This window comes from Erpetoichthys calabaricus, chromosome 7 (assembly GCF_900747795.2).
Source record: "Erpetoichthys calabaricus chromosome 7, fErpCal1.3, whole genome shotgun sequence".
Lineage (NCBI taxonomy): Eukaryota > Metazoa > Chordata > Cladistia > Polypteriformes > Polypteridae > Erpetoichthys > Erpetoichthys calabaricus.
This window is the reverse complement of record NC_041400.2, coordinates 75238558-75257334: the sequence shown is the minus strand read 5'-3', so window position 1 is coordinate 75257334 and position 18777 is coordinate 75238558. Positions and strand designations below refer to the sequence as shown.

The 18777-nt window shown below is 42.1% G+C and overlaps 2 protein-coding genes across 4 annotated transcripts in view; one reads left to right on the top strand and one right to left on the bottom strand.

Moving 5' to 3' along the window:
* Nucleotides 1-13332, bottom strand: part of kiaa1328 (KIAA1328 ortholog) — a 427478-nt gene extending 414146 nt beyond the window's left edge. Inside the window, exon 1 of one of the 3 annotated variants that reach the window (XM_051930087.1) lies at nucleotides 13157-13332. In XM_051930087.1, coding sequence (XP_051786047.1) covers nucleotides 13157-13238 — 82 coding nt within the window. In that variant the 5' untranslated portion in view covers nucleotides 13239-13332. Of the gene's footprint in view, nucleotides 1-12962; nucleotides 13011-13156 lie in introns of those variants that run through there. The other 2 variants (XM_051930086.1, XM_051930088.1) reach the window with 2 other exon arrangements.
* Nucleotides 13333-16138: 2806 nt separating this feature from the next.
* The window catches only part of tpgs2 (tubulin polyglutamylase complex subunit 2), a 137032-nt gene continuing 134393 nt past the window's right edge, over nucleotides 16139-18777 (top strand). The window contains exon 1 of the mRNA XM_051930152.1: nucleotides 16139-16328. Coding sequence (XP_051786112.1) covers nucleotides 16253-16328 — 76 coding nt within the window. The 5' untranslated portion in view covers nucleotides 16139-16252. The remainder of the gene's footprint in view (nucleotides 16329-18777) is intronic.

Below are 18777 nucleotides of genomic sequence, written 5' to 3'. Positions count from 1 at the left end.
TTAGGGTACAGAGAAAAGGAAAAAAAAATAGGGACACAGTGGGGAAAAAAAGCTCAAAATGTCAACTTTAATCACGTAGTTATTTTGTTATTAATGTAGAACAGGGATGCCCAATACGTCAATTGCGATCGACCGGTAGATCAGAAAGGTAGTGCAGGTAGATCAAGTTGCATTCAAAAAAAATTTTTTTTAAATGTTACTCTATCATCCTCCCTATGGCATTTGCCACTTGATTGACATACAGGGCGGCCAGTCCGAGATCTCTTTTCTTCTAACACACTGGTCATCCCACATGCACGATCAAACGTGCGAGTTACTGCAAAACTCCGGCTATCTAAGTGATCTAGTTAGCCTTCCAATTTATATCGACTAAAGAAGGGATTTAAAAAAAAAAAATGTTGTTTTAGGGGGGAAGGGTATGGGCTGGATGTGGAATTGGAAGAGGATTTTTTTTTTTCCTCACAAAGTCACAATCGAAGTGCGTTTGTCTGATCTGTCAGTCTATCATTGCTATTCCAAAGAAGGAAAACGTGGAAAGGTACTTTCGAACTGTTCATAAAAACTACGAAACTGACTTCCTTCTGAAAAGTGGTCTGAGAAAGAGAAAGGAGAGGGAACTAAAATCATAGTTAATCGGACAGCCGTCATTTTTCACTCGGCTGAATTCAAAAGCAAAGGCAGACACACCGAAGCATCGTTCCGGGTGAGTCACTCTTTCATTAAGCATAATAAGCCCTTCCAAGATGGAGAGATGATAAAAGAGGCCTTCGTTGAGGCAGGTGGCTAGGGAGAAATTCTTGCTGAGATTTCGAGACCCCTGGCCGGAGAAAAAGGAGTTTCTCATGGTCATTAAACATGCATAATACAAGCAACTTAATAACGATCAATGGCTGCTAGACTTGGTATTTTTTTCCAATCTGACCAACATGTTGAATGAGCTTAATTTAGAGCTGCAAGGAAAAGACAAAACCATGGTCAATATGATTAGCTCAATGCTTTCAAATGAAAAATGCAACATCTCTCCTCAAAGCTGCAGCGCCTTGATTTGGGGAACATTCAAAACCTTGTGTCAGAGCTGGAGACGCAATGGAAGGCATGTGCGCAACTTGACAGTATACGCTACACAGAGCAGATTGAAAATTGTCTGTCAGACTTTGACAGACGGTTTCAAGACTTAGCTTTACTTGAGCCAATCGCTACATTTAAGTGCTATCCATTTAGGGAAGATGTTGAGGGTGATTCACACGCATCAAAAATTGCAACACTGTTTCGCCTAAAACTCCTCTACAGTGGAGGATGAGATTTTGACACTACAGGATGACATTCAGCTGAAGTATGGGGCTCATGGACAGTTTTGGAACTTACTCACAGAGGAAAAGTACCCAAACATGAGGAAATGTGCTGCCTCGTTGACTGTATCATCCGGCTCTACCTTTTCCCACATGAAGATTATTAAATCCAAATACTGTACAGTAGTGACCATAAATGTATTGAATTGTTATTGTGCCATAATGGTTATTCAGTTATGCAAGGTACGACAACATATGTTTTATGTATAAAGTATACTCAGTGTGTATATATATATATATATATATGTATATAGCATTTTTAATGTAGGTAGATCATTTCGACCTGGTCATTTTATAAGTAGCTTGCAAGCCGAAAAAAGTGTGGGCACCCCTGATTTAGATTATCATAAACTTCATCTTAAAACCTTTTCATTTACTAGTTTCTCAAATCCAATCGTAACTAAAGTAGCATGTTAAATGCTTTGTATTCTTTGTGTTCTTCTATGTATTGTGTGTGTGAATCATTACTTGCTTGTTATTAAACGGGCTTTCTCTTACGCCGATAGGATACAATACATTACATTCATGATATTGCAGCTCTCTGAACAATTTAAATACTAAGATGTCTGCATGATATCATTTTCATGATGAAGTGAATTAAAGCATGAATTAAACATAGGGCCATAGTGGCGCAGAGGTAGTGATGAGCTAGGGCATTGGGCAGAGAAAGTTCCTGCCTCCCGCAAGATGCTTGCTGCACCGTGCGCAACCCTCGATGAAATAACTTATTGCTGCAGTACTGTCTCTTTCAAACATACTAACCCCCAATTCCCGTCCTTCCTTTTCTTTCTCCAAGTAACCAATCGCCACACAATCAGCTCTTTAAAAAAAGTCAGAACACCGAATCTTCAAAACTTTTAAGGAACATTAATATCTTTACAGTACATGTTTAATTATTCCATCCATTTCTCCATCCAGGGTCGCGCCAGTCCTGACAAGCATACAGCGCGAAGCAGGAACAATCCCTGAACGGGGCACCAGTTCATCGCTAGCGCTGTCAACTGTGTCCAGACGTTTACCACTAGAATTACCAGAGCCTACGACAAAAACTTGTACATCCGTCCCACCTTAAATTGCTTCGCACCTCTCCATCAGCGTCTTTTGTCCTGTAAATGTGTCGATAAGCAGCAAGCAGCCTGCTATCACATCCCCCCACCGCCACACAGTTTTATCAGCTCAAGTCTGTTTACCTGTGTGTCAGTTGCTTAGAGTTGTATAGAGTGAGAAGTCAAGCAAAATGAAACCTTTTATAAATACTATATCGTTATTTGGAACACATGCATTTCATGTGTGTTCCGTGTCTACAACAGCCTATGTAAAAACATCGTTAAAACAGAAACATTTTTCATGTTTTAGTAATAATTGACAAAATGTAGACATGAAGTGTATAATGTGTGAAACCTGAAGTCCAAATGTCAAATAAACACTTTCACAAAAGGTACAAATACGTGTAACAGAACAAATGCGCTTCTATTCAAGAATATAACTACAGAAAAAGAACCCACGTTAGGGTGAGACATTGACACACCTTTGATACGACTGCTTTGGTGGCGCAGCGGTATCAGTTGTTGACTGGTAATCAAAACTTCACAGGTTCAAGTCCGTTTTGAGAAGTGAGCTGCTCTTATTCTTACTATTTTTAAATAAAAAACATACATTTGATTTCAGTCTGTAACAGCCAGTGTAAATTTATGATACTTGTAAAGGTTAGCATTGGTTTTTTTTTATTCAGTTGTATTGTCTCAGTCGCATTCACGATACCACAACCCCCCTCCCCGCGCATTTGACACTGCTGTTTTCACATAAAGACGCGCTATAACAGAGGTGAACTCAGATGATGATGACGGTTCTACATAGGAGCAAGAATGCACATCGCACTTTTGCCATCGCTCTACTTTGTATATGTACACGGGAAGCTCTGCAGTCTACTTGTGACTTTACGCTGTAGGAAGTAAAATCGTCAACGTGGATTTTTTATTGTCGACACGTCATAAACAGAACCTTCAATAGAGGCTCCAGTCACAAAGAACCACATTGTTTTTTGTAACTGCAATGTAACTGCATGAACGTCTGGGGGCAGTATCGTTTGGCATTGTTTGTCAAGACTGCACACAGTATACCAACGCAAGCATCCTGGAGCTGTGATGCCGCCAGCGTCTCTCGAGAGGTAAGTTTTAGCAAGTAAAGTTAGTGTCATGTGTTAATGTTGATGTTTGTACTATAATGTGTATATCAAGGTTTTGACAATGATAGTTAACCCTTAAACCGACACATACTTGAGATTGAATGCACCCCTGGACACCAAATACTTTTTAGCTGCACTTTTTAAGTAAACATCACAATTCACAAAGAAAATGTGAAATTTTAATAGAACACATTTTTTTTTCATGCAAAGAGCATCACAATTACTGCAAAACTGACCATTTTACACACTGCAAATGAACTGTAAAAACTATATATAAAAAAAAAAAAAAAACTACTGCAACAATCTATTATTATATGTTCAAGATGCAACTGACGCCATTGAAAATTCAGTAAATCACCGAGCCAACTGCACTTGACCTGTCTGCATGCGAACACACAGAGGTAAATGAGGTAAATGTTGATGATTGCAGGCTCGTCTATTGCAGCGGCTGAATCCCAGAGACAGTGGTGCTGCAGTTCTGCCGGTGCCAGCAGTGGTCGTGAGGTGGCTGCACAACGAATATACTGCACTGACTGATTAGCTCCGGCGTGCTGGCAAACTGCTCTGTGAAGCAAATATAGCCGGTTGCGGAGTTCAATTAATGTACGTCGCCGCATATACTTGGCTTCGGCGTGCTTCCAAATTGCACTGGAAACCGACTCTAACTGGTTGCAGCTTTCAACAAATGTACTTTTCCGAATATACTCGGCTCTGGCATGCTGGCAGTAGCTTGTTACATATTTATAGTCCGTTATTTTTTTATTTTGGCATAATATAGTACATGATGTGATAAACTACAACACTTTTCCTTCAGAGTGTGATGATTAAAACATCTTTCTCGGTCTGAAAAATCATTCTTGTGTATTCCTGCTACCTCTACTCCCTCTGAGAGTCTCTTCTCAGCAGCTGGGAACATTGTCTCAAAGAAAAGAGCCAGCTTCACACCAGAGCATGTCGAAATGCTCACGTTCTTGCACTGCAATCAGGAATATATGAACTGAATCTTTTATAAACTGTACATTATTTTTATTTTATTTGAGTTGAAGCTTTATTTAAACTTTTGGACTTCAAGACACACCAGTGGCCATTTTTGGTTAAGTTAAATGCACTTTTTTTGTTTAAACAATACATACTAAAGTGCACATAGTCTTTAATGTATTTCTTTTTTATTGTGATGGTCACACTAATATAAAACATCTGATTATTTTCAAATTCATATGTTTCACTGGTTGTTATTTTAATTTGATTATTATCGATATATATATAACTAAGCTGCCGACAAGTAGCCACCCATGGAAAGCACGCCGGAAGGGGTGTGGATTCACTAAGCCGCCGACAAGTAAGACGCCCATGGCGCACGCAGGAAGGAGCCACGCCCACCAACTCTAAAACCATTGGATACAGCGACAACTCGCAGAGTCACGCCCACCAACTCGGACGCAACGACTCGGAAAAAACGCCATCATTTATGTTCGTCTGTGCTACAGTACACATGCACCTCTGAGCCACGTTAACTTTTCGGTTACGACGCACGACTGCATGCACCATAGCAAACTGTTTTAAAGGCTACATACAGCAATTCGCATCCGCGACAAACATGCGTCTTCTTAGATGGTCCTGCAGGAACACGGAAAACGTTTCCCCACCCACCAACACTCCTTATTCCCCGACCGGCGTCCACCGCATCCGCGACAAACATGCGTTTTCCTAGATGGTCCTGCAGGAACACGGAAGATGTTTCCCCGCCCACCAACACTCCTTTTTCCTCAGCCTGTGTCTACCCTCGCTCTCTAGGCATTCACACTGCCTGCTCATGTGCCCGGACGCAAAAACTCACCGACCAATCAGTTAGTCCCTTTCGTCTGTGCTAGGAGTCCACATGCACCTCTGAGCCACGTTGACTTTTCATTATTCTTTTCAGTTACGACACCCGATCGCGTCCACCATCGAAAACCATGGGAAAGGAACAATGAAGCCCCACCCAGAAACTCTACACCTCCTCCCATGTGATAGGGGACGCACCTCAGAGCACTGGCCGTCAACACGATTTGTTCAAAAACGTTCCGAGTGCAGAGATATCTCAACATGCATTTAAAAACACACTCCACTGAACTAATTATGCAATGTGAACATTGCCAGCAATGCTTCGGCACAACTCATTCCAATTCCCTTCAGTGTCAACACAGCACTAAATCGTTCATGCACAAACATCGCATTCAGTTTACTGGAGTGTAAAACTATCACATCTGCAACCTCACAAACTGTCCTTATTCCCCGGATATGCCTGACCCCGTCAGATTCAAATTTGCCTTTTACTTTTACCCGAAGACAATTTCCTGTTCGATTGGCATTTGCGATGACAATTAATAAGGTACAGGGACAAACTTTCAAAAAGATATGCCTGTATCTGCCAAAACCAGTCTTCACTCACGGACAATTATATGTTGCTCTCTCCAGAGTTCCATCTTTTCATTCACTTTCTGTTGTATCCTTAAACCCTGTCTTTTTAGACAACTGTGTCTTTCCAGAAGTGTTCAACCATCAATAAATAATTATGCGGCATTTGTTATGTTTGGTATGTTATTGTGTTGTATTTTGCTCTCTCCAGAGTTCCATCTTTTCATTCACTTACTGTTGTATTCTCAGACCAACCCGTTTTAGACAACTGTGTCTTTCCAGAAGTGTTTAGCATTCAATAAATAATTATGCATGAGATTGAGCATTAACAGGTCTGTGATGCCCTTGGATGTCCCGTACTGCACGCGCGCTACACTGAATGGATCAAACGGGGCTTGCATTTGTTCCCCATGAACGAGGAATTCCCAGGAAGTGCGGTTCATACGCTCGCACTGATTACATCCCTACCCTTTATACACCCCCCCCCCCCCCCCCCCGCTCGCTACTACCATGGTCGGGTAACACAAAACACGGCGTCAATCCAGCTGTAAGCCGCGTTGACTGTTCATTTGCCTTCCATGGCCACCGCTTTAAATGTATTTCATGGAAACAACACTTCATCAGGGTGACTTTCACAGGTGGCCAGATGTGCAGATGAGGTAAGACATGCACTGGAGCCCAGAACAGGATGTGCAACCACAGGTCGCAGGCATCAAAATAGTCAGGCATGAAATAATCGTGACTAATCGAAAAAAATTGAACGGTAAGTCGACTACCAAAATAATCATTAGTTGCAGCCCTACCCGAAAATTCTCTCTGTACTTGACACAATCTGCTGTAGAGCTTTCCGATCAGCTACTGTATAGCTCTGATTCCCCACTCAGATACAATGGGTCAAAATATAGGTGTATTGAGAGCAACAACGCTAATGCAGCTATGGTATTTGGAATAGTTTGGCCATTCCGTGCATTATTATATTGTTACAGGTTGATTACAATCAGATGCCTTAAATTAAAAAAACGATATGCAGTTAATTTCAGTGTATTTGATAAAGCCGCATCAGGGATGTGAATCAAATAAATAAAGGGAAAACATACAGGAACAGTAGCACAGTTTTGACGCTGGGTGCCGCCAGTTTACAAAGCCAAGATGAAAACTTGGGTACACTATGGTTTGACCTTGCATGAAAATGTGCATGGCTTTACGCCAAGTTTAGTTTTTATACATCCCGATGTGAGCATGGAAACGGGCATACGCAACATGTTTGTGTATACGCACCGTTTATACATGAGGCCCCCGGAATCTGATTATGTCTGGCTCAATCTTTAACTTTGTCCGTTATAACTGACAGTGGACCCTCCAGAGGTTTATTTTCATTGCAGATGCTGCTAACAGATTTCTTTATTTTCCTCTCCTCTGCTGTCAACTGGATATAGTTCAATAAATAATTAATGGACAAATACTGCTGGGCTCCATTTATATTAATTTCAAACCACTTTTTTCTCTCTGTTTAAACTAATCTGTCCTTATGTGTACTTATTACGTAATTTGTAAAGTCTGTATGTGCATCTTCTTGCAGACTTATCAAAGCATTCTAAGCCTGAACTCCATGAACAGTGATATATAAAAAAAAAAAAACTGAACAGAGAGATAAAAATGAAGAGGACAGAGAAAAAGGGTGTGGGAGAAGTGTAGTGAGCTAGTCAACAACACAACAGGTTTCGTTCTCTGTATGGTTCATCAAAACAGTTCCTAAATAATATAGTCACAACAGTGGACCTTAAACAAAGGTCAACTATGTATGTGGCCATGGTAATGCAGCAGTCACTGAAAACAAAGCAGGTGTAAGCCAGTATATATCAAAGTAAGCCCGATAGCAGACAAAATCATACATCAAGCCCAAGCTTGTTAACTTTTCTGTTAAATTTTGCTCTGATGACGTGTGTCTATTTGACATTGTAAGCTGCCAAATATGGTACAGGGAATCATTAACATAGGTAGCAAATATGAAACTTTGAATGCTAGTTTGGTTCTTCCTCACCATCAAGGAAGTCTGTGATGCAGCAAACTAAATGGCAAAAGAACAGAAGGAATCGCTGGCAATTTCTGTGAATAAAGTAGTGGATTATGCTAGCATTGTCGTAACAAGAAACATGAGACAGATGAATACAACAAAAGGTATTACACTACATTGACATTTCATTTTACTTCAGAATATTTAAATCTCCCCCTCCTTTAACAGTCACCTTATCGTGGTGGAGGGGTTTGCGTGTCCCAATGATCCTAGGAGCTCTGTTGTCCGGGGCTTTATGCCCCTGGTAGGGCCACCCAAGGCAAACTGGTCCTAGGTGAGGGATGAGACAAAGAGCGGTTAAACAAACCTCCTATGAAGAAAAACAATTTTGGACGGCGTTTTCCCTTGCCCGGACGCGGGTCCCCACTCTGGAGCCAGGCCTGGAGGTGGGGCTCGATGGCGAGCGCCTGGTGGCCGGGCCTGCACCCATGGGGCTCGGCCGGGCACAGCCCGAAGAGGCAACGTGGGTCCCCCTTCCCATGGGCTCACCACCTATGGGAGGGGCCAAGGAGGTCGGGTGCAGTGTGAGTTGGGTGGTGGCCGAAGGCGGGGACCTTGGCGGTCCGATCCTCGGCTACAGAAACTGGCTCTTGGGACGTGGAATGTCACCTCTCTGAAGGGGAAGGAGCCTGAGCTAGTGCGCGAAGTTGAGAGGTTCCGGCTAGATATAGTCGGACTCACCTCGACGCACAGCTTGGACTCTGGAACCAATCTCCTTGAGAGGGGCTGGACTCTCTACCACTCTGGAGTTGCCCCCGGTGAGAGGCGCCGAGCAGGTGTGGGTATACTTATTGCCCCCCAACTTGGAGCCTGTACATTGGGGTTTACCCCGGTGGACGAGAGGGTAGCCTCCCTTCGCCTTCGGGTGGGGGGACGGGTCCTAACTGTTGTTTGTGCGTATGCACCGAACAGCAGTTCGGAGTACCCACCCTTTTTGGAGTCCCTGGAGGGGGTGCTAGAGGGCATACCTTCTGGGGACTCCCTCGTTCTGCTGGGAGACTTCAATGCTCACGTGGGCAATGACAGTGAGACCTGGAAGGGCGTGATTGGGAGGAATGGCCCCCCTGATCTGAACCCGAGCGGTGTTTTGTTATTGGACTTCTGTGCTCGTCACGGATTGTCCATAACGAACACCATGTTCAAGCATAGGGGTGTTCATATGTGCACTTGGCACCAGGACACCCTAGGCCTCAGTTCGATGATCGACTTTGTGGTCGTGTCGTCGGACTTGCGGCCACATGTCTTGGACACTCGGGTGAAGAGAGGGGCGGAGCTGTCAACTGATCACCACCTGGTGGTGAGTTGGCTTCGATGGTGGGGGAGGATGCCGGTCAGGCGTGGTAGGCCCAAACGTGTTGTGAGGGTCTGCTGGGAACGTCTGGCAGAGCCCCCTGTCAGAAGTAGCTTCAACTCCCACCTCCGGCAGAACTTCGACCACATCCCGAGGGAGGTGGGGGACATTGAGTCCGAATGGGCCATGTTCCGTGCCTCTATTGTTGAGGCAGCTGACCGGAGCTGTGGCCGTAAGGTGGTCGGTGCCTGTCGTGGCGGCAATCCCCGAACCCGCTGGTGGACACCGGCGGTGAAGGATGCCGTCAAGCTGAAGAAGGAGTCCTACAGGACCCTTTTGTCCTGTGGGACCCCGGAGGCAGCTGATAGGTACCGGCAGGCCAAGCGGAATGCGGCTTTGGTGGTTGCTGAGGCAAAAACTCGGGCGTGGGAGGAGTTTGGGGAGGCCATGGAGAATGACTTTCGGACGGCTTCGAGGAGATTCTGGTCCACCATCCGGCGTCTCAGGAAGGGGAAGCAGTGCAGTGTCAACACTGTATATGGTGGGGATGGTGCGCTGCTGACCTCGACTCGGGATGTTGTGGGTCGGTGGGGGGAATACTTCGAAGACCTCCTCAATCCCATTAACATGCCTTCCAATGAGGAAGCAGAGCCTGGGGACTCAGAGGTGGGCTCCCCCATCTCTGGGACTGAGGTCACCGAGGTGGTCAAAAAACTCCTTGGTGGTAGGGCCCCGGGGGTGGATGAGATACGCCCGGAGTTCCTCAAGGCTCTGGATGTTGTAGGACTGTCTTGGCTGACACGCCTCTGCAACATCGCATGGACATCAGGGACAGTGCCTCTGGATTGGCAGACCGGGGTGGTGGTCCCCCTCTTTAAGAAGGGGGATCGGAGGGTGTGTTCCAACTACAGAGGGATCACACTCCTCAGCCTCCCTGGAAAAGTCTATTCAGGGGTCCTGGAGAGGAGGGTCCGTCGGATAGTCGAGCCTCGGATTCAGGAGGAACAGTGTGGTTTTCGTCCTGGTCGCGGAACAGTGGACCAGCTCTATACCCTTAGCATGGTCCTGGAGGGTGCATGGGAGTTTGCCCAACCAGTCTACATGTGTTTTGTGGACTTAGAAAAGGCATTCGACCGTGTCCCTCGGGGAATCCTGTGGGGGGTACTCCGAGAGTATGGGGTACCAGCTCCCCTGATAAGGGCTGTTCAGTCCCTGTACGATCGGTGCCAGAGCTTGGTCCGCATTGCCGGCAGTAAGTCGAACCCGTTTCCAGTGAGAGTTGGACTCTGCCAGGGCTGCCCTTTGTCACCGATTCTGTTCATATCTTTTATGGACAGAATTTCTAGGCGCAGCCAGGGTGTTGAGGGGGTCCAGTTTGGTGGACTCAGGATTGGGTCACTGCTTTTTGCAGATGATGTTGTCCTGTTTGCTTCATCAGGCCGTGATCTTCAGCTCTCTCTGGATCGGTTCGCTGCCGAGTGTGAAGCGGCTGGGATGAGAATCAGCACCTCCAAATCCGAGACCATGGTCCTCAGCCGGAAAAGGGTGGAGTGCCCTCTCAGGGTTGGTAGCGAGATCCTGCCCCAAGTGGAGGAGTTCAAGTATCTCGGGGTCTTGTTCACGAGTGAGGGAAGAATGGAGCGTGAGATCGACAGGCGGATCGGTGCGGCATCCGCAGTAATGCGGGCATTGCATCGGTCTGTCATGGTGAAAAAGGAGCTGAGCCGCAAGGCGAAGCTCTCAATTTACCAGTCGATCTATGTTCCTACCCTCACCTATGGTCATGAGCTATGGGTAGTGACCGAAAGAACGAGATCGCGAATACAAGCGGCTGAAATGAGTTTCCTCCGCAGGGTGTCTGGGCTTTCCCTTAAAGATAGGGTGAGAAGCTCAGTCATCCGGGAGGGGCTCAGAGTAGAGCCGCTGCTCCTCCGCATCGAGAGGAGTCAGATGAGGTGGCTCGGGCATCTGATCAGGATGCCTCCTGGACGCCTCCCTGGTGAGGTGTTCCGGGCACGTCCAACCGGGAGGAGGCCCCGGGGAAGACCCAGGACACGCTGGAGGGACTATGTCTCTCGACTGGCCTGGGAACGCCTTGGGATTCTCCCGGAAGAGCTAGAAGAAGTGGCCGGGGAGAGGGAAGTCTGGGCATCTCTGCTCAAGCTGCTGCCCCCGCGACCTGACCTCGGATAAGCGGGAGACAATGGATGGATGGATGGATATTTATATCTCATTAATCATGTCATGTCAGCTCTTGAATCTGATCCAGGCTTGAAAAAGACTGCAGATAAATACCCATGAACAAATAAGACATGAACTGAAAGACTTAGAAATTCACATCAACTATTTTCACCAAAACTTAATTTGCTAGCAACAAAGCAGTGCTATGAAAATGTAAGTGGATCCAGTGCATCACGCATGCCTTAAACACAAAAATCTACCTTTCAAATCAAGAATAGGTCTAAATGTGTGCAATATTTAAACAAAATGATGAACAAATATAAAAGCTTAACAGGTAACCAAAACTAAAGCTGTTGACTGTCACATATATAGTTTAAAGAATGGGAGACTCATCTGAACAGTAAAGCAGCAACGATTTCATCTATCTGTACACAGTTCATAGAAATCAGACAGCTGCCCCAAATGAGGTCATATAGCTAGATGTCCTGAATATAGTCATATACCTGTAGTTTTTGTCCGTGCTCAGCACAGCAACTGAGGGGTCAGAGAATCACATACATCCCACTATTAATTTGGTGACCCTATGGTTTTTCAAATTGAAGAATCACTGTAATTCAAGCTATGGAGATCCTAAATACACAACTAACATCCATATACAAACTTCAAAATTTCTTAAAAGAAAAATCTGTCTCAGCAACACGCACAAGATTGCAACATTTTTGTGACCAAGATTGAAGATTGTAAATATTCTTTCTAGAGACAACTGAATGGATGCGAATTACTACATAAATGAGGAAAATTACCCTTTCATATGTGGTCAGTGGGAATTGCAGTTCTAGATTAAACAAGGACTACAAACGTAATTCGCTCATCGCAGCATCTTTGAGACAATAGCTATGATTTTCAAGTCAATGCTGCAACCAAGCAACCTTCGGTTTATATTACAGTTAACTGCAAGACTGGCGTGAAGTATCGAATAGACGTAACAGAATGAGAAGACAACAATGAGAACATGAGCAAGAACAAAACCGCGACAAACAACTAGCAAGTAATACTAAATGTACTGTAAACTTATGGCTATCTTCCTCGACAGTCCGGTCAAGTGCAGGTGAACTTTATTTGAATGTGGCCCGATTGATTCAAGTCCTGATCTGTCTATCCTGATGAAGTTAATGTTAGAGCGAGTATAGTTCTGGGTTAGCGTAGGTCGTGGTTAATGTTAGAGCGAGTATAGTTCTGGGTTAGCGTAGGTCTAGTCAGAAAATATAATTTTAAAGAGTTACAAAGTATAAGGAACACATCAACAGTTAAACTGGTGTAACGAAAATGTAAACTAATATTTTTGTTTAATCAACTCGAGAAAAAACAACAATTTACTCTTCGTTTCGGTTCAGATATTCTCACAGCTGCAGATCATTACATCCTTAAATCTACTACCCTTACTTGGTCGCATTCCTTTCCAACACTAATATAACATGTTCTTACCAATGGACCCTTTATACCTGCACTGTTCACCACAATCGCAACACGATTCGTGTGGTCTCGCGAGGTAAAGTTTAAACCAATCCACCACCCTTTATAGTGCACATGCGAGACGTTTTTCAAATCAGTAAATTTTACAGCAAAAATCATCGCGTTTTAGAAAAATGAAAATAAATCTGTAAAGAAAATGTTCCAACCTGTGTGCATTTTTTTTGAAAGGATACTGTCTTTAGTCCAATAAGGGCCTAACGTCTCATCATGGTCCACAAAGTTCGCCATTCTGAATAAACCGCCACTCCCCCCGCCAGCCACCAGAACCTGCCTTGCAGAAGTCACTTCCGGTGTCCGAGTGAACGTGTATCAAAATAAAAGCCCTACGTGGGTTGTGGGACGAAGCGATAGTGCGTATCAGCTGCTATTTATGCAATTTATTATTATTATTATTATTATTATACTCTAAATAGTCGAATTTTCACTTACATGTTCTATTGGAAAGTAAATTTTTGCCAAAATGGTACCCATTACAACATTTCAGTACAGCACAACAGCTGCATTTTAATTCACTAACTAGTACAGTGGGGGCACTTTTGGGGCCCTGAAGCTTGAACTGTTATGGAGGCCCCTTTGCAAACAGCAAAGAGGTCTGGATAATCATTGTTTTCTTCAACTACGTTGTTCCATGACAATTCACCACAACTTTTTTAAATGTAACCACTACATTTCAGATTTTGATTAAAGTCTCAAATCAAAGTCACTGGTGTCAATAAAACATTCCTATGCTTTTTACTTTTCAAGTTACAGGTGGATGAAAATTATGGAAATGTTATATACATGCCTGAAACATCATAGAATGATGAAATGAGACATAGAAAAGGCCACAGCCAGTCTTTTAAATTATATAATCTTTTATTTAAGACTCCTATGAGAAGTAAATAAAACATTACTGAAATGTTATCTTTTACAATGACTGCAAGCAACAAAAAATGTTTTCATTTTTTCGATTATGCCTAGCCTAAGACAAATAATTTTTATAAACATTTTAATTTCTGTCATGAATGTTAATAGTGTTTTAAATGATTTATTTTATATTAAATATGCAGCAGCCCTAATATTCTTAAAATTGACTTTTCAGTTAGCAACAGTATAATAGAGGGTAGCACAGCAGAAGATGCATCTCAATCATGGACATTGGTAACAATAAAACATTTATGCAAGAGTGGTCTACACCCCACAGATCATTAAGATCAGAAGAAAAAACAGTGGAAATTCCAGCTTCAAGTAGAGAGTCTACTGGGCTATTTGGAACATTGTGCTGTATTTGTAAATTGCATCCTTTGATAAAAAAACACAGATTTCTGTTTGAAAATATGTCTTAGATTACCTCTCCACTTCAGATTTGCAACAACACATCTTTTTGAATATATGAAAGGATTAACCATAAAACTGAAAAAAAAATGTACATTTTCCATGTATGCGTTGCTGTTAGATAATGTAATTCAGAAATACTGTATTATCTTTCATCCGTACTCTGATGATACTCAGCTGTATTTATTATTTAAACCACATACAATAGTGATGTTGTTACATAATTAATTTCTTCAAATAGTGGATATGTGATTCTGTTTTAATACAGAATATTGTTAGTAGATGGTTGCTCGTTGATACTGAACAATCTAAACTCAAGGCTTGAGTTGTGGTTTGGTTGAATCCATCGAAAATGTAGTATACTTTCTTTGACACGGATTTAACCTTCACTCATCACATATCTGTGCATTCTAGGTACTGCTTTCTTCAGATTAGAAACACCCCAATTATTTCATTTGTAAACATAATTAACTACTGCTGTACGGTCAAGATGTTCATATTGTTCACGAATAACGTTTAGTCTAAAAACTTATTCAGCTTCTCTTTCTCATGTCAAAGTAGCTGCTAAGGTCGTTTTCCATTGCGTTCTATACCTTTACATAATTACTTTTGTTGGAATTATGTTTCCTTTGCCATTTTTAATTCTTCTCCTTTATTATATCTTCTCGATGTTTGCGCTCTTAACTCTGGTATGCTGATGACACCCAGCTCTATCTCACTAGCAAACCTACTGTTTCTTTTTCACCCTCCTCACTTATTGATTGCATAGCAGAAATCAAATTCTGGTGTTCTTCAAATTTTCTTAAATTAAATAGTAACAAAACTGAGGTTCTCCTCATTGGTACAAAATCAACATGATCCAAAACTGATAATTTTTCATTTGTTATTGATAATTCCTCTGTCTCCCCTTCCCCACAGGTTAAGAGTCTGGGTGTCATCCTTGACAGTACTTTATCCTTTCAGTCCCAAATCAATAACATATTTCCACTTGCGTAACATTTATCGTATTCGCCCCTCCCTCACTCCCCATACCACTGCTATCCTTGTTCATAGCCTTGTCACTTCTCGTCTGGATTATTGCAATTCCCTTTTCTTTGGTCTTTCTCACAAATCTCTTTATAAGGTTCAGCTGGTCCAGAATTCAGCTGCCTGCATCATTATACTAGAACCCCCTCAGTTCACCATATCACTTCCGTTTTGCAGCAGCTTCACTGGCTTCCAGTTAAGTTCCACATTCAATTCAAAATTCTTCTGTTAACTTTTAAGGCTATTCACAACCTTGCCCCTCCATATCTGTCTAACCTCCTCCATGTTGACATTCCCTCCCGTACCCTTAGATCCTCTTCCTCCATCCACTTGACTGTCCTCTTCGTCCGTCTTACCACTATGGGGAGCAGAGCATTCAGCTCTGGAACTCGCTACCATCTGAGCTTAGAAATATTGAATCATTTTCACTTTTCAAATCTAAACTTAAAACTCATTTGTTTAAGACTGCTTTTTCTCTTTGATTACAATTGCTCTGTCTGATTTAAATTTTTGTATTTTAGTTTTGTTTATAATCTGTGTTTTATCTATTGTTCGGTGTCCTTAAGTGTTTAGAAAGGCGCCTACAAACAAATTAAATGTTGAAACCTTCGAAACTTTTATTCTTTGAATAGGAGGCGCAAAAGAAGAGGGCGGGGATAGTATGACGCAAGTTAGTAACGACCCCGGCTCAGATTGTACAGCGCATGTTTGTAGTTTTCTACCTGATAAAGCCGGGCCGGAAAGACGAACTGTTAAAAAAAACTACAAAACCCACCATGCAGTATTGTATATCCTAGTTACGGCAAACAAACGGAAAAATCTGTTGAATAGAGAATTAACCGTATATGCTTCTGAAGTGCATTTATTTAAAAAATAATCATATCTATATTAATGAGTGAAAAATGGACGAGTCGAAAGATGATTGCGGAACGAAGGCATTTGTGAAAGGACTCACGTTGGGAGTGACTCGAATACTGGGTGAGTCGAGGAGACACAAACGCAGAGGAGGATGTTGGGGCTTTTGCAAAATGCAGTGAGTCTGTGATGTACACCCAGCGCACTGAAAAATAAATAAATAAAACAGACTGCACTGATGAAAATATGAAACGCGACACTCGTTGTTACACCGAAATTTCAACCTTAATTATCGAAGTAACCGTAAACAAACGAGAATAATAAGAAAGCAGAATAACACAGCCTCAAAGAAAACAGTACCATTAAATTCAATCATCTCGCAACCCCTTGGTATATCGTGTGACCGCTTCAAGTAGCCACTAATGCTTAGGTGCACAGAGCCAGAAAGCCTGAGAACGCGCAGTCGTAGATGTTATTCGAAATTTGCCAGGAAGTAGGACATATCTTCAGAAGATGCGATCCGCAGCATGCCTAACTTGCTTTTTGGGGTTACGGTCAGGAGATGTGGTAGACTGTGGCCGCCGCTGCATACTAAAAGTTATTCCTAAGGGCAGTTTTAACCACGGCAGCTACAGTCTTCTCCACAATAGATAGGTGGAATTTTATTTGTCTCCAGGGAGAAATTTCTATTTTTTACAAAAGCGTAATAAACAAATATAGATAGACAGATAGATATACACACACTGTGGTCTGAACACATACTAGAATGACAGAGAAGGAAGAAATTTAAAAAGAAAGAAAAACATCTTTCCAGTCACGGTGAGGCATTCTGCAGGTGTGGTGCGTTGCCGTTGATATAAAGGAGCCCCGGAGCGTGTGTTGACACACTTCTGCTGAATAATTTGTTATCTGAAAATTATTGGCAACCCTGCTAATGATGAATAAAACAGGTTCTGAAGATAAGTTCACACTGAAAAAAGGAGAGAAATCCAATCTTAAATTGTTGTAAATTTATTCTTAAAAAAAGCCTTATCAAGAAATAATTATTTTTTAACAAAATCACGTGCCATGATCAGCAGTTATCCATGGGGATTTTTTTTACCTCTCTTACTATCCTGCTTACTGTGCATTGAGGCAAAACTAACAAAACTAACCAGGCAAGTTGGTAACAGTTCAGTTGATGTGAACTATTTAATTTTTGCCCTACTGTGGATCTAGGTATTTGTAAACAGGTAGCCATTCACTGACTTATGAAGATCAAGATGCTTTTCTCTTATTTGAATTGTGTGCTGTCATGACTTTCCCATTTGCAATACCTCATTGTCAAAGATGTATATCAGTGTACTAGAAGAAACTGGCAACTTTTTTTGTGAAAGTATACAATCTGTTACTATAGTTTTGTCATTCAAGAAGGTGTTGTGTTTTTTTTTTTTTTCCATCAGTAAATAACAGATTTTTGCTTCTACTGTAGGGTGTTTTAATCAGTAAGATCTCAGTATACATTGGTATAAAATGAGAGGTGGTCAAAAGCTATCATAATTATTACTATTCATTTATTAAGCTAATGGACTTATCCGGTGTGTTATGAATATAATAAGTAATTTGGTATACTTGTTTACATACAGTGTTGTATTTTTACAAGTTATCATTTTCATGAAATGAATTGGTAGCATGTGTTGAACTGACTACAACAACAAGATTTTTTTCTGAGGCAAATATTCATACACAGAATGTAGCTCAAAGTGCTTTAAAAGATGTCAAACAAAAGACAAAAAAATAAGTTAAATTAGGCAAGAATAATAATGAATAAGTAATAAAATATAAATCATTATGAGGTTACACAACATAGATATATCTCTCTGTTATATTAAAAAAATCCTGGGACGAGACGTGACTTTTTCAGAGAGATACTTTCAAGTCCCACGAGACGAGACTTTGTGCCAAGGGACTTAACTGCGCCCGGGGCCAGAAATAAAAGACATAGAGTAGATGACAAAGTAGAATGTCGTAAAGAGGTTCAAAAACATTGGTGCAGAGCAGGTTAGAGATTATGAAAGTACTAAAAATCGAAAGTCTCAAAAAGATGATAGTAAAGATCGCATTAGCGCAAACAAATGGAAATTATTACTCAGTGAAATAACGGAACAGCGATAAGAGAATGAATATATTGGTTAGATTTAAACTTTAAGTCAGAGACTTGTAGATCGTCTAATCTGTGTTGACATCAGGGGAAAAAAAAGTATTGTTTCTTCCCAATGAAGAGGCGTATCCACGAGAAGTAAAAGATTTGTTGTTTGGTGAAAGTGAAATCCACATATGTGATCAGCAGAGATGCGAAGTGGCTGGCACGTAGCGCAGGCCGGGGGGTTGACGATTAAAGCAAGCAGGGGGCAAAGCCCCCTAGTAATTACTAAAAAAGTAGAGTCATTATATGTAATATTTCATTCAAATTCTCTAAAGATAAATATGAAGATAAGGTCAGATTGCTAGGGAGGACAGAAAAAACACTGCCTAGTCCCCACTGAGCATTATACCTAACATAAATAACTTGCTTTTCAGTCCTAGATTACTA